The sequence below is a fragment of the Dermochelys coriacea genome, chromosome 1 (genome assembly GCF_009764565.3).
Source record: "Dermochelys coriacea isolate rDerCor1 chromosome 1, rDerCor1.pri.v4, whole genome shotgun sequence".
NCBI classification, from domain to species: Eukaryota; Metazoa; Chordata; order Testudines; family Dermochelyidae; genus Dermochelys; species Dermochelys coriacea.
Genome location: NC_050068.2, coordinates 297,765,236 through 297,789,014, shown reverse-complemented (window position 1 = coordinate 297,789,014; position 23,779 = coordinate 297,765,236). Strand labels below are relative to the sequence as shown.

The 23,779-nt window shown below is 38.8% G+C and overlaps 1 protein-coding gene across 4 annotated transcripts in view; it reads right to left on the bottom strand.

Annotated features, from left to right (window-relative positions):
- Nucleotides 1-23,779, bottom strand: part of ADAMTS20 (ADAM metallopeptidase with thrombospondin type 1 motif 20) — a 181,865-nt gene that overhangs the window by 20,995 nt on the left and 137,091 nt on the right. For all 4 annotated transcript variants that reach the window (XM_038379168.2, XM_038379153.2, XM_043494489.1 and 1 more), the window contains one exon: nt 5,720-5,887. In XM_038379168.2, coding sequence (XP_038235096.1) covers nt 5,720-5,887 — 168 coding nt within the window. The remainder of the gene's footprint in view (nt 1-5,719; nt 5,888-23,779) is intronic.

Here is a 23,779-nt window from a genome sequence, read left to right as displayed (position 1 = left end):
TGCTGGTTCAGGTATAACAAATAATCCAGCACACGACATATTGAAGCCTGGACTGAGGAGACCCCTTTCTATTGGGTCCACAAGTACAGTCTCCTCCACTTCACCAGGTAAATATACATACTAGATGGTTTTCTATGGTTTAAGAGTATGTCTTGCACTGCCGTGAAACAGATCTCCTTCTGAGGTGTCAATCACAGAACTTCCAGACTGTCTCGTGAAGAGCCTCTAGGTCAGGATAGAGGAGGTGACCATGGTCTCGTAAGATCAAGTCTGGGTCCAGCAGAAGAGAGTCAAAGGAGCCCTAACTGGGAGGATCAACAGAATGGAAAACCAGTGTTGGTGAGACCGTGCTGATGCTATTAGTATTACTAATGCATAGTACTGGTTGATTTTCAACACCACCCTGAGCAGGAGTGGAATAGGAAGCAATGTGTACAGAAGCTTGTTTGTCTAGTGCACCACAGTCAGAAAATGAAACTGGCTACATCTAGACAGAGAGACCACTCATGGTGGCTGGAGAAAGACCTGCTCAGCTGCTCTACCTAGGGAGGTGGTGGAATCTCCATCCTTAGAGGTTTTTAAGGCCCAGCTTGACAAAGCCCTGGCTGGGATGATTTAGTGGGTGTTGGTATTTCTTTGAGCAGGGGATTGGATTAGATGACCTCCTAAGGTATCTTCCAACCCTAATATTCTATGAATCTATGATCTGCCACAGTGTTGTGGACAACTGGAAGGTGGGATGCTTTGAGGTGGATTGAGTTGGTGACACAAAAAATCCCACAATAGCATTGCCTCTTGCAGAGAAGAGTCAACTGGGCCCTTCCTTGCCTGTTCACATAAAACATGGCTACTGTATTACCCATAACTACTAGCAAATTTCTTCTGGTGATATGGTGAAGAAAAGAGTAACAAGCTAATCAAATGACTTTCAGTTCTCTTACATTTAAGTGGAGAGTTAAATCCTGGGCAGACCACAGACCTTGAGGGTGCAGTAATCCCATGTGAGTCTCCCAACCTAGGATAGAAGTGTCCATAACTAAGGTCAAAGTAAATTGAAGACGGGCAAATGGAATGACACACACACATTGGATGGGTCTGTCCTCTTGTCCAGAGAGGCCAAGATTTGAGTGTGTACCCGAACCACCAAGCTCAGCCATTTTTGCAGCTTCCTGAGATGAAGGCTGGCATGTTGAACCACATAAATATATGAGGCCATATGCCCCAGAAGTCTGCAGCAATTTCGTACTGTTGTGGTAGAATGGGCCTTCAGGTTTAAAGAAATGGCCTGCGTCATCTGGAACCTGGCCTGACGGAGGAAGGCTCTGGCTTCCATAGAGTCCAAGACTGCTCCTATGCATTCTATCCCTTGTACAGGTGACAGAATTGGCTATTCCTCATTGAAGAGCAATCCTAGCACACCAAAAATTAATTGAACCATGGCCATCCTAGACAGCACTTGGTCTTTGACACAACTTCTCACCAACACTTGAACTCCTGATTTCCTCAGAAATGCCGCCACCACTGCCATGTACTTTGTGAACGCACATGATGCTGTGGACAGGCCAAAGACAGGACTGTAAACTGGTAGTGAGAGTGAATGGTGAACAACCTGAGGAATTTCCTGTAGCTTTGATATATTGCCACATGGAAACATGCATCCTTTAAATCAAGGGTAGCATACCAGTTGCCAGGATCCAGGGAAGGAATAATGGAAGCCAGCGTGATCATGGAAAACTTTATTTTCTTTAGGTGTTTTTTGAGCTGTTGCAGGTCTAATGTAGCTCTGAGACCTTCTTTTGCTTTTGGGATAAGGAAGTAGTGAGAATAAAACCCCTTCCCTCTGTGAAATGGAAAACTTCCTCTATGGCTCCCAATCAGAGAAATCAACTCCTTAAAGGAGAACTTCATCATGATCTCTCCTCTAACACGTCAAAATGGCTATCTGGAGTTCCCAGGCTGTCTGGATGAGCTGATAGCCACTGATGAAGTAAGAGAGGCTGGTCTCCTATAACTTCTGCTCCTGTTTCTAGCCTGGTTCTGGTTGTGGGGCATACACAAAGCATACCAGTGTGACTGCTGGGGACAAGAAAAGAAGGCGGCATTGGTGAGATCATTGTCAATTTGCCTCTCAATGGAACCAAATGTGGTGCCTAAAGTATCAGACACTGAATCACCATAGATGGCAAATTTTGACTAGCAATCATTGGTACCAGGTGAGAAGGTTCTTGCACTACCAGCAAAACCACTGCTGAGAGACTCAGCAACATATGCTTCAGGAGTTAACAGTATAGGAATAGTCTTCTCTTGCTGCTGAGCTGATGAAGATTGCACTGCTTAGTCAGGCAGTGCCACCGTAGGGGTCAGTCATAACAGGAAAAATGCTAAGAGTAGTGGATCAGATATTGCTGTTCCACCTCAGTGTCAGATATAGGCATTGGAATTCTCATTGTTACAATAAGAAGCAGAAAAGCAATTGAAAAGTTTCTGCACATACATTTTCTATTATTGTTGCCCCTATATATTCTTGACATATGGGAGGAAAGAGATCCACCTTAACTATTCACATGCTAATCTAAATAGCTCTCGCTCACACACACAAACAAATGTTCTTTGTGCAGCTTCATCTTACCATTTCCATCCAATATTTTTAAGACTTCAGCAACCACCAAATCATATGAAACAGTTCTTCCCCCTTTCTCTACATCTTTGTTTCCTTTTAGGATACACAGTCTACCCTAAACACATAATTGGCAAAGTGCCTAAAGCGTGCACCTTTTTAAGAGACAGAATAAATTATCTGATACAATTTGAATAGGAAAGATATATACTACAACTTTTTTTTTCATTTCATTTGAAGATCCCAGATGCAAGGATGGAGGTTTTATTCTCCAGACACATTTGTAACATAGTCATTAACTTTCCAGGTGTCTACATGTGAGTGTAAAAGAGACAATAGACTCTGTATATGCATTTTTGTTTTCATGTAGTATTCTTCATCACAAGTACATGCCTGTGTCATCTGGATTGTTATATAAACTGTGAATTTCAAAACAACAATAAAAAATCAAGGTGCTGAAATGAAGAATTCGCTATAATTCTCCAGGACACGTCTTTGGTTGCAGTTTATGAAACTATAAGGATCATACTTTCAATTATATTTTAATAGGAAAAAAGTACTGAAATGCAATTATTTATGATGCATGATTATACTGTAGAAATGTTATAATTCAGTCTCAACATACTGTCACCCAGATACATGACTGGGGTAGACTTGCCAAAGATGACTCAGACAAAACAAATTTAAGGTGCAAAACAAAACATCTATTAATGTTAATACAACAAAATGTTTCTGAGTGTGTAATGCTGGAGCACATACACAAACTTCCACACAATCTCCGCTTCCAGTGCTGTACTAGATGTCTTTTACCAAACCCTTACTGCCTCTTTTTCTTTGAGTAATTGCCACACTGGTGATTCTGTAAACTAGCTCCAGCAAGGTTGCCCCAGGCCTACTAGTAGCAATTGTCAGGGACTGACTGACCAATTCACAGAGCCATGTTCTTTCTAGAACAAACTGGGGAGTAGAGGCAACTGCCATTTTCTCTTTAGGTTAAATAGACTTTACATTGAGAGGCTGATATTGGGAAGTCAAAACAAATTAAACTCAAGTTTTTTTCCCCATTCACTGGGGAACACTGTTTTCTTCTTCTGGCTTTAGCGAAGCTGACGCCTAATTGCACTGCTCACTGTTCTCCTTAGAAAGGAAAATTGTAAGAAAAAGAGTTGACAGATGGGGAAGAGTTGGAGAAATAGAATGTTACAGCAATTAAGGAAAAAGGAGTTAAAGGGGAGGATTGGTAAGTACCATTCATTATCTATTTGTACCATAGACATAGGCTTTCATAGATTGGGTCAGTTTTTCGGCTGTGGTCACTTCCTCTCGGTGTGGCAGAGAGATGCAACTGTCAGGGCACTGGTTATAACTTCCTGATTCTCCATGTACTATTAGGCATAGGTCAGAGCAACCTGGTTAACTAACCTGTGCCAGCTGGCTGTGGTAACGAAAGGACCATTTGTCAGCTAGTGACTGCCAAAGTACATCATGCTGCAGGCACACTCCTTCATGTACCTCCACACTTCTCCACCCCCCCCCTCCACTAGGATCTCCCTCTCTTTGCACGGCCTGAGTAACACAATGGAGACAGGGTAAGGAACCTCCATAATATCAGGCTCCCAACGCGAGAGAGACTCTTAAACAACAAGGAAGCATCCTGGGAGGGTCTTTGTAGCGGGGGAGGGAGGGGTTTGGAGGAAAAGAATGGAGCTTCTACCTGTCCCCCGCCCCCCACCCCCATCAAGTTCTCCAAAGTCAGGGATCCCTAAAGAGACAAAAAAAGGATGGGAAGAAACCCAGCTTTTGGCCGGCCATTTGTCTGAGTTCTTCCCCTTCAATTCCAGGGGACTGAAGAGTGTGTGTGACACTATTCAGTTAAACAGGTAAACTAATCTGTCCCATATATACACAGAAGAATGACAGCAACCTGCAATATTGCTGATGAATACATTATTATACATATTATGATAATACCATAGCTTGCAAATGTTAGTGTATATTCTATTGTTTATAGATGATGGACAACATTTTCAAAAGCATGTAGGACACAATGGAATTCAGAGTCCTTGGTGCTAAGACGTTTTTGAAAAGTTTACCCTTAAAGAGCAAGTTAAAAGCAAAGTACTGCAATGTGATGAATTATGACACAATACATTATTACACACTGATAAGAAAACCTCAAAAGATTTGAAGTTCTGTTTAAAAAAAAATCACAAAATGTAAATGTTTATCTTAACAATTTCATCTTGAATATACATATTAGGCTAGCTTCCCTTCAAGAACAGGCTGCTCTGTGAGAGGAAAGCCCCAAACTATTAATCAGCAACAGATGAATATTATCAAATAGATTTGCATTTTCACTTGCAAATTTGTCAGTCGTTTCTGTGATTTAGTTTAAAGATAAAAGCAAGACCTTAGAGTGAGCCACTTCAGTTTAAACTGTAGATATAATTAGTGTGGGTATGAAACATCTTCCATATGAAGACTTGGACTTTTCAGCTTGGAAAAGAGATGACGAAGGGGGGATACAACAGAGGTCTATAAAATCATGACTGGTGTAGAGAAAGTAAATAAGGAAGTGTTATTTACCCCTTCTCATAACAGAAGAACTAAAGGTCACCAAATGAAATTAATAGGCAGCAGGTTTAAAAAATAAACAAAAGGAAGTATTTCTTCATACAGCACACAGTCAACCTGTGGAACTCTTTGCCAGAGGATGTTGTGAAGGCCAAGACTATAACAGGGTTAAAAAAAGAAGTAGATAAGTTCATGGAGGATAGATCTATCTATGGCTATTAGCCAGGATGGGCAGGGATGATGATCCTAACCTCTGTTTGCCAGAAGCTGGGAATGAGCAACAGAGGATGGATCACTTGATGATTACCTGTTCCTTTCATTCCCTCTCAAGCACCTAGAATTGGCCCTTGTCAGAAAACAGGATACTGGGCTAGATGGACCTTTGGTTTGACAAAGTATAGCATGTGTGCAGCACATAAAGAACAACTTCTGTCTAGCACTTTAATTGAAGCAGTATGGCATTAATATGGCCTTTTATGCTATGCTTAGAAGGAAGAGTGGTATATAATTACAATACATTTTACATACCTCCTTCCACCTGTTGGCCTTCCATGCAGGACATCTGACAGCTCTACAAATTTTGTGGGTTCGAGGCTTCTTTAAATGTCTACAGTTTTCTTCCTCTAATTTAATTTGGATGCTGTTCACACAATGTACATCACGATACTTTATACCCTTTCCACAGGAAACAGAACACTGGAAAAGAAGAAATAGATTTGCTTTATTCCTTTTTCTTTATTAGAATTTTAAAAGAAGATGAAAAAAACAAAGAGCAACCACTTAGTATATGCCATAATACAAATAAACAATAACGGTTTTATATTGTGCAATATCTACTGTACATGTCTACTTTGAAGTTACTATAGAAGTTGTTTCATAATGAACAGTACTTATTGTTCACATCCTGGCCAACAATCAGTTAATTGTTCATTTAATCAGTAATATGTAAATATATGAGATCAGCCGTCAATACACCTGATCTCATAAATATGCTGTTATAATTCTTGACGTCTGATTTGTGTCCATTTATTCTTTTACGTAGAGACTGTCCGGTTTGGCCAATGTCCAAGGCAGAGGGGCATTGCTGGCACATGATGGCATATATCACATTGGTAGACGTGCAGGTGAACAAGGCTCTGATAGTGTGGCTGATGAGATTAGGTCCTATGATGGTGTCCCCTGAATAGATTGTACATTGGCCAAAGCAGACAGTCTCTACGTAAAAGGAAAAAATGGACACAAATCAGATGTCAAGAATTATAACATTAAAAAAACAGTCAGATAACACTTCAATCTCCCTGGTCACTTGATTACAGACCTAAAAGTGGCAAGATTACAACAAAAAAACTTCAAAAACAGACTCCAACGAGAGACTGCTGAATTGGAATTAATTTGCAAACTGGACACCATTAAATTAGGCTTGAATAAAGACTGGGAGTGGATGGGTCATTACACTAAGTAAAACTATTTCCCCGTGCTTATTCCCCCTCACCCCTGCCTACTGTTACCCTCATCTTCTTGTCAACTGTTGGAAATGGGCCATCCTGATTATCACTACAAAAGTTTTTTTTTCTCCTGCTGATAATAGCTCACCTTAATTGATCACTCTCATTATAGTGTGTATGGCAACACCCATTTTTTCATGTTCTCTGTGTGTATATAAATCTTCCTACTGTATTTTCCACTGCATGCATCCAATGAAGTGGGTTTTATCCCATAAAAGGTTATGCTCAAATAAATTTGTTAGTCTCTAAGGTGCAACAAATACTCCTCGTTCTTTTTGCTGATACAGACTAACACGGCTACCACTCTGAAACCTGAGAAATGATAGTTGCAACAATGATTTTATTTTTAATGTAAAGGTTATTTTTACTCCATGCTTATCTCATGCCTGCTGAAATAACTAAATAAATCAGAATAGTTTGGGATTATGTTTTAAAAAATTTCAAAATGCAATAAGACCTCATACTTTAAGTATAACCTTTCTGGAAAACCTACACACAGGAGCTATAGATTTTGTATCCTTTTCTCTGTTACGTGTATCTCAAATTAAGGACCTGATCTTGAATTCCTGCACACCCAAAACTCCCATTCATTATAGGGATCAGGACACAGATTTTTAGCTTCACTGTGTAGGCTATATTATTTATGTTCCGATAGAATGTTTTAATTCACCAACATTTTAGTGGTTACTAAAAACATGAAAATCTGATTGACTTGTTTAATGTACTTTTGTTGTTTCAGTGCTCATACCACCTATAGAAGGAAGAACAATCCTTAATATACCAGTAATAAAAAAAAATATACTGATGATAAACATTTACTGCATTTTAAATTCTTATTTAGCATAGTTTACTGTTGTCATTCAATTTGTAAACCTCAATCTCTACAAAATTATTTAAAACCAAACAGACTAACAAATCAAAAAGAACCCCAAACAATGCAGGTACTGCTCAACGTGTAAGAGTGGCAGAATTGGACCTTTAGGGACTGATTCAAAGTCCACTCTGATCAATGGAAAGACTCTCACTGACTTCAAGTAGGGCTTAGATCAGATCTTTGTTAATTAGCATATAGTAGAACCTCAGAGTTACGAACACCTCGGGAATGCAGGTTGTTCACAACTTTGAAATGTTCATAACTCTGAACAAAATATTATGGTTGTTCTTTCAAAAGCTTACAACAGTTCCACAAGAACTTTATATCTCGGAAGAAATATGAACATTTTTCTTAAAACATATACAAGTTGAAAAATAATCCACAAGTTTTTTTTCCTGAAATTTTAGCATTTGTCTCAACATGGGTTAAGATAATATTTCCCATATTGCAGATCCTTTAAAAAAATATTATAAAATGCAGTGAAAAGCTGGAGTTGATTAATATCGTTCAATGTCATTCTGTAACCCTGGTAACTAGGAGTCATTGGTTAAGTCTTTTTTTAGTATTAAAATTTTATGAGGATCAGCCTAATGCAGCTGCTGGCACTCTCCGAAGTGTACAAGTTAATTTTATGCAGAAGGAGCATAATCAATTGCAAGCAAATTAAGGCTCTTTTTTGAAACAGCTTAAATATAATTCTGAGCAGTTGCAATAAATAAAGCTTTACTGGCAGGTTTTAGATGTATCTTTTTTATAGATACTTTGAAAAAAAACTAAGCAGTTGGATTTTTCTTGGGATTTTAGTCTACATTTATTTTAACTTCTTTTCAAGGGAACATTTTGTGTCCATACTCTAACCAAGCCAAATGGGATTTTCCAGTCTCCACTTTGAAAACAGCTTAGCAAGTGAAAAGGATATAAACAGCTCCTGCTTGTGCTTTTGTTAGCAAGTGAATGGCATAAAAGTTGTAAGGCTGTGGTCAAGACGGGAAAAGTAGTATCTAAAGAGAATAATATATTTACCACTGTAAATAAAAAAAGAAAAGCCTTTTAGGTGTGATTGTGTGACTGTACAGAGCCAGCATATTCAAAGATTACAAACTCATACAAATTGCAAGAAACTGGACTAGAGACTTTCAAATTCTAAGGCTCAGTCCAGAACCTATTCTAAGTGAGGTAACAGGGATTCCAGTGAGGTAACAAGGATTGGAAAAATGGTGGATTTCCTGTTGCGATCCAGGAGGCATGTTAGAGAAGGGAGGAGACAGCACTACAATGACTTGCACTCTAATGATCTTTGGTTGGCACACTGACTCCTAGGGCCATAGGCAAGAGGGAGTAGTTTAAGCTGCTCTAAAACTATGCAAGGACTGTAATGGTTCTTGGTTAACTGCAGGATGGTGATTCTTTTAATGGCTTCTTAGCCCAACTGTGCCCACTTCAGGGGCCAGCTGGGAGCTACTTCAGCCTCTGACATTAGTTAGAGCAGGCTCTCTTCATGTCCCCTTTCAGTTGGCATGCCTCCCCCATGCTGGAGGGTTAGAAGTGGTGGTATAGAGTTGTTACATCAATTCTGTACCAAACATGCATTCCCTCTCTGCTGAAGGAATTCTCAGCTGGAGAAATTCACAGGGTTTAACTCCCCTTTGTAGTTGTGGAGCATTGCAAGGAGGCCATATCAGACTCTAGAATTGGGCCTCTGTCATTTCTGATTTGTAAGTTACTAACTCTTTATTAAAATAAAGTGAGTTCTTTACAACACAAATTACTGTAATACACAAGCACTAAAAGAGAAGGTGACAGACATAAAAGACCAGAGAAACCAGCAGTGCTGAGGCAGCGGAGCTTATCGTAGGTATGTATATTATATATAGTCATTGCAATGATTTTCTATCATTTCATCCTACCTTGCCCATCTTCAGTTAGTTCATGGTTGTATTCCCCATATTCCTCTTACCATGGTGTTAGAAAACAGGGTAAAGGGCTATAAAGTGCCCCCTTACTGTTACGTGCAGGCTCACTCATTGTGGGTTGCAATGTGGGGGTGAGAAAGTAGCAGCCAACAAGCTTCAACAGCATGCTCCATAAGCCAGAATGCTGGACTCCTCAAAGTCAGGATTCAGATCAGGACACAACAACAAAGATGGCTCTAGTAGCAGTACAAGATCACCTCTTTGTGTCCTGGACATAGGTAAGATCTCCATGCTCAGCCTGCTGGATCTTTGACTCAGTGGACTGCAAGACACTGCTAACACAATTACATGACAGAACAGGAATAGATGGCCCAACACTACAGTGGCTCCAATCATTCCTCTCCAGCTGAACGCACAGAGGTGTGATGGGTAACTGCTTCTCCTCCCTGAACGCCCTCACCTATGGGCTCCTGCAGAGATCCATATAACACTCTTCAATATCTACATGAGCCTACTGGGAGAGCTAGTAAGATACTCTGGGCTCAGCTGCCAGAAGTATGGTGATGACACTCAATTATATATCTCATTCGCAACTGATGCAACCAGATTTCTACACAACAAAATATGAGAAAGGTTCCGTATCAGGAACAGTGACTGTCATATCATGTGTGTTAAAAGTGTTTTGTTTTTATATAAGAAATACGGTGACTACTGAATTTAATAACTTTCATTTGTTCCAAATACTCACTCTGATTTGTATATTGCCCAGACAATTTTCTAAAGTACTGATTGCACAATGGATAACATTTTTCATGAACCTTTGTACCGAAAGCAGCAAAGAAATTATACACACTCATTACTATGCCACTGTAAAATTATATATTCCTAGATGAAAATAAACCCAGATGGCTGTTTACATTTATTAAATCAGGTTTCTTGTGCTGTCAATAATAGAGTATGTTTATTTATTGACATTGAAAATAAAATCCATTTGTTTTTTTAAAGAAATAGCATGTTATAGTATTTTATTAGTAAGAAATATTTTTTGTACTTTATCTATGTTACTTCCTGGGGACTTTTGAGTCAGCCCTTGGAGAAGTAGGCTTTGCATTGTGGCTACAACGTTCCAATTAATTCCATCAATTGTAAAATCCTTCCTAACCCCTCCTTAAAAGTCTCCTCTGCTGAATGCCTACAAAATACTTGACAATGGTTTGGCAGCTATTGTGCAATGCCTACTGCTTATCATGTTAATTAGCATTGTCTCATTGTTACCTTGTGCTCCCCCAATCTGTTATATCCAACTTTTTTTTTAATACTGAACCTGTAAGCTCTTTTGCATAAGGACCATCTTTTATTATGTGTGTACAGTGCCTAACACAATGGGGCTCTGATTTCTGACAGGGGCCCCTAGGCTCTCTGCAATACAAATAAATAATATTTAAATGGCAGCAGCAGACACACATTGAAGGAAAAATTATACCCACCTAAAAACCAGCTATGAAACTGGTCGTAGAATTTAAAAGGATGAAATTCTGCCCTGTTTTATATCCAATACAGCCCCTTTGACCGCAGTCATTTTTCACAAGTTGCAAGGCAGGGCAAAATTAGACCTATGTCATTCATAGAGTAGAAAAGTATTGGTCCAGTGTGCCATGACTTCTTGTCAATAGAGAATATTCCCTTGAATACATTTTCTAGTGTTCTGTCCAGTTTAGTTTTAAATGTTTCAAGTATTGTGATGTCTACCACTTGCCTTGGGAGACTATTAAACCCTAATAAATCTTATTTTTACTTTACTAGAATACAGTCTAAACATTCACTTAAACTTTCTGATTCATTATTTCAATTTATACCATCTAGGACCTTAATTTCTCTCCTCTTTATTGTTTCCACTCTTCCAGTAACATAACCCCCTTTGCTGTCTTTCAGCCAAGATAATTATTTCATTTTTCCTCATAAAACAATCCCTGTTGTTCCTTGACAATTTTTGTTGCTTTTTTTCTGAACTCTCTCTAATGTATTTTTCTAGTAAGGCAGCCCTTTCAACTGAACTCAATATTTCAGATACGGTAAGTTGAATCACAACCATTTAGGGCTGGATTTTGCCAGCTTTATTCAAGCTGAGCAATATCTTACTCCATGAGTAGTTACATTGAAACACATGAGACTACAGCATAAGGTACAACTCAGTGCAAGTAAGAATGGCAAAAACTGACCCAAAGAAAGGGATGTGGACACAAATGGTGCCCAAATATTACAGTGGTCTCTTTTGCTGCCATTTTACATTGCAATTTCATGTCTAATTTGCTGTCAATTGTCACCCTTCACTCCAAGTATCTTGATGTTACCTTTTCCCACATTTCTCACCCCCTCATAGAGCATATCATATGTGCTTTGAGTTATTTTCCCACAAAAATATAAGATTGTAATTTTCAAACTTTAGTGATTTTGTTTTCCTACTAATACTTGTTCCATTATTATGGAGGCACATGTCATCACTCCATAATTAAGGTTGTTTTGAACTTCATACTAAAAGTAGGCATTCAATCTATTTGTTATGTATGAAGAATACAGTGCATCCTCAAAATTACAGCACTTACACTTTGAATACAAAATGAATTTTCTGATCATTTCAATAAAACCATTAGAATGAGTTAAAAATTATTTTAAAATGGGCCCTTTCATTAATTGAAAACCCTGAGTAAGACCATGGTTTTTGTCCCCAGTGATCTCAGCTCAGTTATTACCTATTTATACTAAAATTGGCAGAGGTAAATCTGGTACAATGGGTAGTTTTTTAAAATAAATATTTAGGGTTAAAAGTCAGTTTCCCTTTTATCCTTCATAATTGAAAATTACTCTTTCAGCAGAAGCTGGCTTATAGAATCTTCAGGGAAACTCGTGAAGAATGGCCCTTTACCAAAATGGCTGCCCTCCCCTACTGTTCTTAATGGTACTAAAGCCACAGGATACCTTACTAAAGATAGCTATCACCTTCATTCTCTTGCTCCTTGGAGTGCTCTGCTCTACCTTTTGAAAGCATAGGGCAATCATCTTTCCTAGGCCAGTTTGGAAACAATGGGAGTCATTGACCATTTTTGCTAAGGTCAGCCTGTGGCGTCAGTCTCATTGAGAGCAGTGGGAGATGGTGGCTATTTTGAGACGGCCATCTTAACCATGCACAGCATATGTGCCTTAGTCCCATTAAAAAGAACTGGGTAATGGTGGCCCATTTTAAAAGAGGACAAGCCTGTGTGAATAATAACGCCTATTTCTTATATAGCACTTTTTATCATAGGTCTCAAAGCACTTAATCTTTAATGTACCAATTCACCAATACCCCTATGAGGTAATGAAGCAATAATAGCTCCATTTCACAGATGGGGAACTGAGGCACAGAGACAATAAGCAACTTGCATAAGATCACACAGAAAGTCCTTGCTGAAGCAAGGAACTGAATGAAGCTCTCCATGCTCCTAGCCCAGAGCGCTAGCCACTGGACCATCTTTCCCATTCACTGAGTTTCTTTGTTGAAGATTTTATGTGTCATCCCTCTGCTGAAAGAGAAACCTTCTATTATGAAGAATAATGACAAAAAATGGCTCTTAATCCAAATATTTATTTTCAAACCTACTTGTTGCATCATATCTATTCAACAGGAAGGGCATATAGGGAAAGTGTGTGTGCACACAATACATGTGAATGGAAGTGTGGAAGGCAGGAGGGAGACAACTGAGGCTCTGTGTGCAGGGAAATGTAGAGAACAAAAAATGAAAACTGGGATGTAGATGTCTACATTCCCTGTTATATATGCTGCTCTGGTGATGCAAAGCAGCTCAAAACCAGACTTAACTGTCCTGTCTGCTCTGACTTTTTATGCTGCTCCAAAATGACATAAAGCATCCAGAGTACAGCTATAAATCTACTCCTGAAATTGAAAATACATAAATAAATAAATAAATATCTCAGGTTGACAAACGATGTGAAGATATGCATTTGGGTTGGGTTTCTTGTATAGTGTTCATATGTGATATTTTTAGTCATTTTAAAAAACAAAGAAATTTCCAGATAACAAACTAGTTTAAGATGAAGACACGGTCAGAGCAGCTAGACCCCAGCAGGGGCAAGGCTGGCCAACAACCTGATTTCCCTGCCCTTTGGTGAATTCTCTCTTCCTGTGCAGCTGCTCCTAAGCCTTGATTCCATATCAGCTCTCCTGGGGCAATCTGGTGCGCTAGACATATCTACATTTCCCATGGAAAAGAAGGACCTTCTGTGATTATAGCTCCCCTCACTGTCATACTAAAAATCTGCAGACATTTTCAGATGAACATATCGCGCATCAAGGAGTTAGTGGGGAAAATTCCTGCCTAAGCAGAGCAGCAGTTATATCTCACTTAGGTGCATGAGAAACTTAAGTATCTCCTTCTGCAATTGTTTGAAATAAAATGTGAACTCGTTTGGAAAGTTAAACACTTAAGAGAGTTAAAATGCTTGTCTATAGAATTTAGCTTTTTCTGTCAAGTTGAATTTTAAAGAGATATTAGGCTTCCATTTATTTGGCAGCCAAAATAGTTTAAACTTAATTCAAGCAAATTTTATAATTAATGTTTTTCCATTATATAGTACCACAGTTTCTTTTGGGAGATTCAACTACATCCACATTTTTTTAAGGGTACGTTCATTGTATTAGAGTGCATCTGATATTAGAAATTAATAATACAGTATTTGGAAATATTTTCATAGTAGCTTTTTAAGCAGTGTCCTCCTTTTAAATTGGACTGATACTTTTTTTTTTTTGCAAATGAATAACCATCTTGCTTTCTATATATGCACAGTATTTTCTTGTGAAGTTCTAGATTGTATTCTTTGCTCCTTAGAAAATTTAAAATACAGTAATTGATTAATCTTCATTATTTAAAAGGAGACCTAAGACCAGTAATTTTATTTACATTGCTCCTCTTCTTCTGTGTGCAGAAGAACATAACTTTGCGCCTATATGAGATTTTCTTTGTAGTGCTCAAAGCACTCTACAAAGGTGTTGTTAGCCTCATTTTACAGATGAGGAAATGGAAGTACAGCTGGTGTCAAGTACACTTTGGACACATTGCATGCGTGTGACAATATGCAGTATGTTTCTGCTGCAATGACTGTAAGCATGAAAACATTTATCTTTGTTGTTTGCCTCATCCAAATTGCCATTTACTTCAATAAAAAAATGATACTGTTGCTGCCGTCCTTATCTATCCCTCCTTCCTCCCTTCAATACTTGAGATGACAAGGTTACAAAAATAATTATATTTGTAATACAAAGTTGCAACAATCAAGAGATGTGTGAGAAGGGTTATTTATACCCTTGAGATCTCCAGTATGGGTGCAGAACACAGGAGTATGAAGTCAGAACCTTTTACTACCTCTTTTTGTGGGCCCTGAAAATTCTATCTGTGGCTCTGAGGAAATCTGTAAGCTTCCTGAATGAATTAGAGATTCTATTTCTGCCTTGTGCTCTGAGGTAAAATGGATGTGGTATGGCATGACATTCCGGGGCACCATGCTTATTGTGTCTCATTTTTAAACTGATTTGCAATATTAACATGCCCATTTTACAAGTAAAAATATGCTTTCTAACTGCTGCTCCTGCAAACCCAGCTTGGACTCCGAAAATCAAGCTGAATTAATTCTTTCTTACACACTGTCAATTGTGAAAAGGATTCTGGTCAAATTATGCCTTCACTCATACCTGTGCAATCATTTTGAGTCTGATTCTCTAGGATCACTCTATCAGTGTAAAATGTTTCTGAATTCAGTTTATCTGGTCTTTGCAGAATTCCCACAGGAAGGGCAATCATTGGGTAGCATAGAGTTAATATATCCCCCAACACAGGGAGCAAGGACAAGGGAAATGAGGTATAATGAGATGTATCTGCAACCTGTCAATCTCCAACTGATGTAACTTGCATTGAGGGAGACAGGCACCGAATGGCTCCAGTACAAGGTGACTAATCCACCAAAGTCAATGGGAGCTTTGCCATTGACTTGAATAGGGGCAGGCATAGACCCGTAATACTAATAGGTCCCAAATTAATTATGAGGTGAAGCTATTGTGAAGCATATTAAAGTGCATTTTCTTAAACCAACAGAACTATGGTGAACCAAGTGCTTTTCAAAACAGCAAAGGCCTGACAGTGTTGTAAGTCTGGAGTCACTCCACTGAAGTCAATGGAATAACACCAAAGTAGGCCAGGGGAGAATCAAGCCCCCAAATGCCCGTGTTCTTCCTATGGATTAACAGCATGCAAAAATGCTATTTTTGAAAATTACGTAATTTGATATTTTGAACAAGGGATAATAGCCCATCTAAAACTGATGAAATAATATATTGTTTACTATTCTCTTAATAAATGTAAGTCAATGAATTGATTTTTTAAATTATAAGTATCTGTGTCCATACTGAAAACAATGGCAGAGTTTCAGCCTTATATAAATGATAAGTCCCTAAAAATGGGCTGATGTTATCCCCGTGGTCCATTGAGAGCACAGAATGTCTAGCATGCAGGAGTGTCAAATACAGACCACACAAACTCAGATGCTCATTCCCACCTCCTTGGGATAGGAAGGGATTTGCCATGCTTACCAGTAGCTGCTTCTGGTGAAAAGATTAGGTTCCACTTTCTAGATGAAGTTTTGTGTGTGCTCTTTCAGCTGAAGAGTGATGGTTCTGCCTTGGTTGAGAGTGACTATAGAGTGAAAACTGATGAGGTTGGGTAAGATTGTGTGGTTGAGAGAGATAGAGGAATAATGAAGGATAAATAGCAGCCTTTCACAGAAGTCCAAGCTAAACCCCAAAGTCCTCATTATTCTAATTCCCAGAAGGGAAGAGGGGATGTACACAACATTCAAATCCAAATTTCATAATATAAAATTGAATTTAACTCAAATTTTGGAATTTGTCCCAAGCTGAATACAAATCAACACAAAACCCACAGAAGAGACAGCCATTCCCACTGTATTTCCAGTAACCATATTCTGCAAAATACCCGAAGGCAAAAAAATTTGTGGTATTCCATGTTGTGATAGCACCATTTCATAAGCATGGTGAAGCATTCATTAAGAGAGTTCCAGATGGAAAATTGTGTGGCAGACAGTAAGAGAAGAAAACGACAGCAGGATATAAGATGAACACAAGACAGGCAAAGATAGAAGAAAGGGCAGAAGAGAGATTATCAGAAGAGAAAATAATGAAAATGGCTCAGATATAGGACAGAATACAAAATAGAAAAAAAAGCCTACAGAGGCAATATTCTTATTTGTTGTATACAGATATGAATGCTGTACTCAAAATCCAAAACCAAATATGAATCTGAGACCTGTCCTCCAGAAACTACTTTCTTCCAGGTTTTTGCCATTCTGGAAGAGGTACTCAAATGGAGACCAGAGTAATCCACTGGGGAACCAGCTAGCACTGGCAGAACTAGGGATGGCCCTATGTTATATAGAGGGTAAATAGTAATAGTCTCTAAGGTTCTATAATTGAAATGCCTAAACAAGGCTTGAGCTATCTAAACAGAACTGTGTGTTGGCACAAAATTTTTAACTGTGCTAGATTTTTTTGATTGCTTTTAATATTTAAGAGAGCAGTTACTATATCCTGAGTGAATGACAAATGATTTTTAACAGCAATGTCTGCTACGTTTGCCACCTCATTTAACATTCCTTTTTTATATTCCATTTCATCTCCCTATTATCCCTGCCTTACTCACTCTTGACTTGAATTCATGGCATCTGGTTACCAGCTGAGAATTAGACAAACAACATGTATGCCTTTCTTCTGCCATCACTTTGCTCATGGACTCTTCTCCCTCATGTGCAGCCCAAAATGCTGAGCTTAAGTGATCTGGAGGATCTTGCCACTCTGTGCTATTTTTTACCTTCAACCCTTATTTAGGCAAAACTCCCATTGAAATTTATTATAATAGATATTAAAAAATTGTAAGGGGACAATCAGTTTATTAATTTGCTGGAAAAATAATTTAACAGCATTGCTCAATCAGTATCATTTTACCACAAGTCTAGTACATGTGCCTAATTCTTTATCACTATTTTGTTTAGTAATATATATAACATGGAGACAGATATCTGAAGGCAAGTAAATAATTTAGAAAATATCCAACCAGTGGGATATTCAAAAACAATCACTTTTTGAAATCAATGGCAAAAAATGGTAAGACTTCAATGAGAAGAGTTAGTCCCATGCTGGCACTTTTGAAAATCTCACGCTAGGAGTATAAACTTTCTGTCATGAAGTTCTACATTTAGTCCTGCTTTTTGGCTCCATCTCCAGGTAATGCCAGGTATATACTATACTCTACATTTGGTATCTCTACTGTCACAGTGGACCTCAAATTTACTGACTTCACTAATCATCAACAAGCCCCCCCATTTCCTCTCCATCACTCCACACATGTATAGGGCAAGATTTCACTATGGGAGAAAGGTGCCATCAGACACAAATGACAGATGGAGCAGAAAAGAAAAGAAACTGTGTAAGAACCAGAACTGGAAGTTTGAGGCCTCTAAGTAACAAAGGGTAGAAAAAGAAACACGATATGGGTCTATTGCTGTTGCAACAAACAACGAACAAATACACTCAGGGATACCTTTCAAAAGAGGGGAAATAGACATTCTTGCACTGTTCACTGTGCTCACAACCTCCACCACAGTTGTGCATGAAAAACAATAATAAATTTAGAGAAGATCCATTATTGCCTCTGGACACAGAGCAGTGGATTATGTCAGATTATGTCAGAGAGAGCAGATTATCTTCTGCTCCAACCCCTCCTAAGGAATATATGTGTTGTTAAAGAAGGGCAGATGGTACCACAGAGATGATACACCGCCACTGCACATGAAAAAGGGATGATCTGCATTTAAAGAGTGCCTTGCATATGTGGATCTCTACAATACAGTTTGGACCATTATTTTAACTTGACAGAGCCCCTTTAACTGTATGAGCCAACTGAAATTTAAGGATTTAATTTATGTGCTTTCCTCAATTTTAAAAATTATATGGATCTTTCTTTTTCTTAACAGAAATGGGCTCCATTCAATTAACCTAAAATGCAAAAATATATACAGACTAGTCATTCACAAAATGGCAGACTAGCAGAGTTTAGCTGTGTGTGTATGAAAATTAAATATGAACACAAGGAAATAATTTATATTGTCTCAGTGAAAATGGGGTAGGATCACAGGCTCAAATAGGGAAAGAACAAGTTAAAAATTACTTAGACCAGTAAGATGTTTTCAAGTCACCAGGGCGTGATGAAATACATCCTAGAATGCTCAAGGAGCTGACTGAAGAGACATCTGAGCCATTAGCGATTATCTTCAAAAAGTCATGGAAGAGGAGTGAGATTCCAGAGGACTGGAAAAGGGCAAATATAGTGCCAATCTATAAAAACAGGCATAAGGACAACCCTGGGAATTACAAACCAATCAGCTTAACTTCAGAGCCCGGAAAGTTAATGAAGCAAATAATTAAGTAATCAATTTGCAGACACCTAGAAGATAATAAGGTGATAAGTAACAAGTCAGCATAGATTTGTCAAGAACAAATTGTGTCAAACCAACCTAATAGCTTTCTTTGACAGAGTAGGGGGGAAGCAGTAGATGTGGAGTATATATATTGACTTTAGTAAAGCTTTTGATACTGTCTTGCATGACCTTCTCATATACAGAAGCTAGGGAAATACAACCTAGATGGAGCTACTATAAGGTGGGTGCATAACTGGTTGGAAAACCATTCTCAGAGAGTAGTTCACAGTCAAGCTGGAAAAGGCATATCAAGTGAGTTCCCGCAAGGATCAGTTTCAATATGTTCAATATCTTCATCAATAATTTAGATAATGGCATAAAGAGTACACTTACAAAATTTGTGGATGATACCAAGCTGGGAGAGGTTGCAAGTGCTTTGGAGGATACGATTAAAATTCAAATGATCTGGGCAAACTGGAGAAATAGTCTGAAGTAAATAGGATGAAATTTAATAAGGACAAATGCAAAGTACTCCACTTAGGAATGAACAATCAGTTGCACACATACAAAATGGGAAATGACTGCATAGGAAGGAGTACTGCAAAAAGGGATCTGGGGATCATAATGGCTCACAAGCTAAATGCGAGTCAAGAGTGGAACACTGTTGTCAAAAAAGCAAACATCATTCTGGAATGTATTCGTAGGAGTGTTGTAAGCAATATATGAAAAGTAATTCTTCTGCTCTACTCTGTGCTGATTAGGCATCAACTGGAGTATTGTGTCCAGTTCTGGGCATTACATTTCAGGAAAGATGTAGACAAATTGGAGAAAATCCAGAGAAGAGCAACAAAAACAATTAAAGGTCTAGAACACATGACCTATGAGGGAAGATTGAAAAAATTGGGTTTGTATCATCTGGAGAAGAGAAGACTGAGAGGAGACAGGACAACAGTTTTCAAGTACATAAAAGGTTGTTACAAAGAAGAGGGAAAAAAAATTTCTCCTTATCCTCTGAGGATAGGACAAGAAGCAATGGGCTTAAACTGCAGCAATGATGGCCTAAGTTGGACATTAGGAAAAACTTCATAACTGTCAGGGTAGTTAAGCACTGAAATAATTTTTAAGAGCAAGTTAGACATACACCTGTCAGGCATGGTCTTGATAATACTTAATCCTGCCTTAAGTGCAGAGGACTGAACTAGAAGACTTCTCAAGGTCCCTTCCAGTCCTACAATTGATTCCAGTCCTATGATTCTTACCAACTGCAATCTACACACTGTCATTTTTAATAATGTTAGCAGAAACACAGTGATGACCCAGAAAGTAAATGCCATATCAAACACACATCTGTAAACACCTCCACTCTCACCTCCCCAAATGTAAACTTTCATATATTTTATACTGTTAAAAACTAGGTTTGTGTTTGGGGAAAGCCTCAATTCTACTAGATAGAATTGTTAGAGTCTTCAACTATTGCATATTTATTACTTAAATCTGCATGCAGAATAACAATAGCACTATTTATTTATAAAGTGCTGAAAATTTCAATGACAGCAAATATGTAATTGTACCTCATTCAAAACATTTTGTTATCTTTTCACCCCACACCCTTTCCTCCTATTGTTTGTTATATTATTAATATAGGCCTCCATCTTGCGTAACTTTAAAGCTCATGAGCAGTTCCACTGGAGTCAATACCCACTCATATGCTTAAAGTTAAGTGAATGTAGAAGTGTTTGCAAGATCAGGGTCTTACACTGTAAGGTCTATAGAGATTGCACTGCATACAAAAGGGACCCAATCCTGACTGGGTCTTTGGGGTTGTATGGTAATAATAGGAATTTATTCAAATATAGGTGTAGAAAATTTGCATAATATGACAAAGATTAAGAAATACCCAGGCACTCAGTTCAATTCTTATTTTATATTTTCTTTTTCTGGTTAGGTTTGAGATCTTCACAGACACACAACAGAGACATATTATCTAAGCATGTGGTGGTGGGAGTGTTTTAATGATCTTGAAAAGTGTAGGTGATTTTGCTCATAATGTGGAACAATGTGGAACACTCAACTAGGGAACTAGCTTTTTTCCACAGAACACTTCACTATGGGTCTGATCCTGCTCCACTATAGTCAATGGGTCTTTGTCATGGACTTCAGTAGCATAGCATCAGAACCTCAAAAGAACAGCTACTTACCCTTCAGTAATTGTGGCTCTTTGAGACATGTTATCCACCTGGATTCCACTCTTGGTGCACATGTGCCTCATGCACTTTAGATATGATTCTTTTGGCCAGCAGTGTCTGTTGGGGCAGCACTTACATCCTAGATGTCCTCGTGTCCCCCAGGGTATAAATGGCAGAGCGCGCCAACCATCCCTCAGTCCTTTAGCCAATACATTATCCCAGAGAAGTAGGAATCTGTAGTAGCGTAGAAGGTGTGTGGGTGGGAAATCTATATGGACAATACATCTCTAAGAACCACAGTAAATGTAAGGTAAGTAACCGCTCTTTCTTCCCAAGTGATTGTCCACATGGATTCCACTCCTGGAGACTAAAAAGCAGTTTTTTGATTGTTTGAGCAGGACTCTTGGTACCCATCTCCAAGCAATGACTTCAGCATAGCCCTATCAAAATGACAGGTTTCAGAGTAGCAGCCGTGTTAGTCTGTATTCGCAAAAAGAAACGCAGTACTTGTGGCACCTTAGAAACTAACGAATTTATTTGAGCATAAGCTTTTGTGAGCTACAGCTCACTTCATATCAAAATGGACGTCCTATGTGGAAGCCTTTACCAAAAGAACGGTATCTTGAAAATCTATGGACCAAATTCCATACAGCTTCCCTACAGACTTGAGAAACAGGGACGTTCTTCAAACAGGAAGCCTGAGCTCTAATGGAATGAGCTCTCACATGCGTTGGTGGCTCTAACTTGGTTAGTTCATAACATGTTTATAACTGGGGTGGGGGGGGAACATATCTAGTGAGGTCCTGCAGGAGTCTGTCTTGGCTTCCGTACCATTCATTAATAATTTGGACAATGGAGTGGAAAGTATGCTTATAAAATCTGTGGATGTCACCAAGCTGAGAGGGGTTACTAGTAATTTGGAGGACAGGACTAGAATTCAAAAACATCTTAACAAATTGGAGAATTGATCTGAAATCAACTAGATGAAATTCAGTACAAGCAAGTGCAAAATAGTACATATAGGAAGAAAAAAATCAAATGCACAACTACAAAATGGGGAATAACTGGCTGGGCAGTAGTGCTGCTGAAAAGATTCTGGGTCTTACAGTGGGACACAAACTGAATACAAGTCAACAATGTGATGCAGTTGCTAAAAAGGTTAACATTCTGGGGTTACTAACAGGAATGTAGTATGTAAGACCCCGGAGGTAATTGTTCCAATGTACTTGGTGTTGGTGAAGTCAGCTGGAGTGGAGTCAGCTGTATCCAGTTTTTGGCACCACATTTTAAGAAAGATGTAGACAACTTAGAGAGAGTGCCGAAAAATGGGGCATGTTTAGTTTTCACAAAAGAACTGAAGGGGGACTTGTAAACAGCCTACAAATAAGTTGAGGGCTGTTATAAAAAGGACAGTGATTGATTATTCTCCATGTACACTGAAGGTAGGAAAAGAAGTAATAGGATTAATCTGCAGCAAGGGAGATTTAGGTTAGCTATTAGGAAGAAATTTTCTAACTATAAAGCTAGTTGAGCACAGCAATAGACTTCAAAGGGAGGTTGTGAAATCTCTGTCATTGTAGGTTTTTAAGAACAGGTTACACAAACACCTGTCAGGGATAGTAGAGACATACCTCATCCTTGTGGCACCTTATAGACTAACAAATTTATTAGAGCATAAGCTTTCGTGAGCTACAGCTCACTTCATCGGATGCATTTGCTGGAAAAAACAGAGGAGAGATTTATATACACACACACAGAGAACATGAAACAATGGGTTTATCATACACACTGTAAGGAGAGTGATCACTTAAGATAAGCCATCACCAGCAGCAGGGGGGGGAAGGAGGAAAACCTTTCATGGTGACAAGCAAGGTAGGCTAATTCCAGCAGTTAACAAGAATATCAGAGGAACAGTGGGGGGTGGGGTGGGAGGGAGAAATACCATGGGGAAATAGTTTTACTTTGTGTAATGACTCATCCATTCCCAGTCTCTATTCAAGCCTAAGTTAATTGTATCCAGTTTGCAAATTAATTCCAATTCAGCAGTCTCTCGTTGGAGTCTGTTTTTGAAGCTTTTTTGTTGAAGTATAGCCACTCTTAGGTCTGTGATTGAGTGACCAGAGAGATTGAAGTGTTCTCCAACTGGTTTTTGAATGTTATAATTCTTGACGTCTGATTTGTGTCCATTCATTCTTTTACGTAGAGACTGTCCAGTTTGGCCAATGTACATGGCAGAGGGGCATTGCTGGCACATGATGGCATATATCACATTGGTAGATGCGCAGGTGAACGAGCCTCTGATAGTGTGGCTGATGTGATTAGGCCCTATGATGGTATCCCCTGAATAGATATGTGGACAGAGTTGGCAACGGGCTTTGTTGCAAGGATAGGTTCCTGGGTTAGTGGTTCTGTTGTGTGGTGTGTGGTTGCTGGTGAGTATTTGCTTCAGATTGGGGGGCTGTCTGTAAGCAAGGACTGGCCTGTCTCCCAAGATCTGTGAGAGTGATGGGTCGTCCTTCAGGATAGGTTGTAGATCCTTGATGATGCGTTGGAGAGGTTTTAGTTGGGGGCTG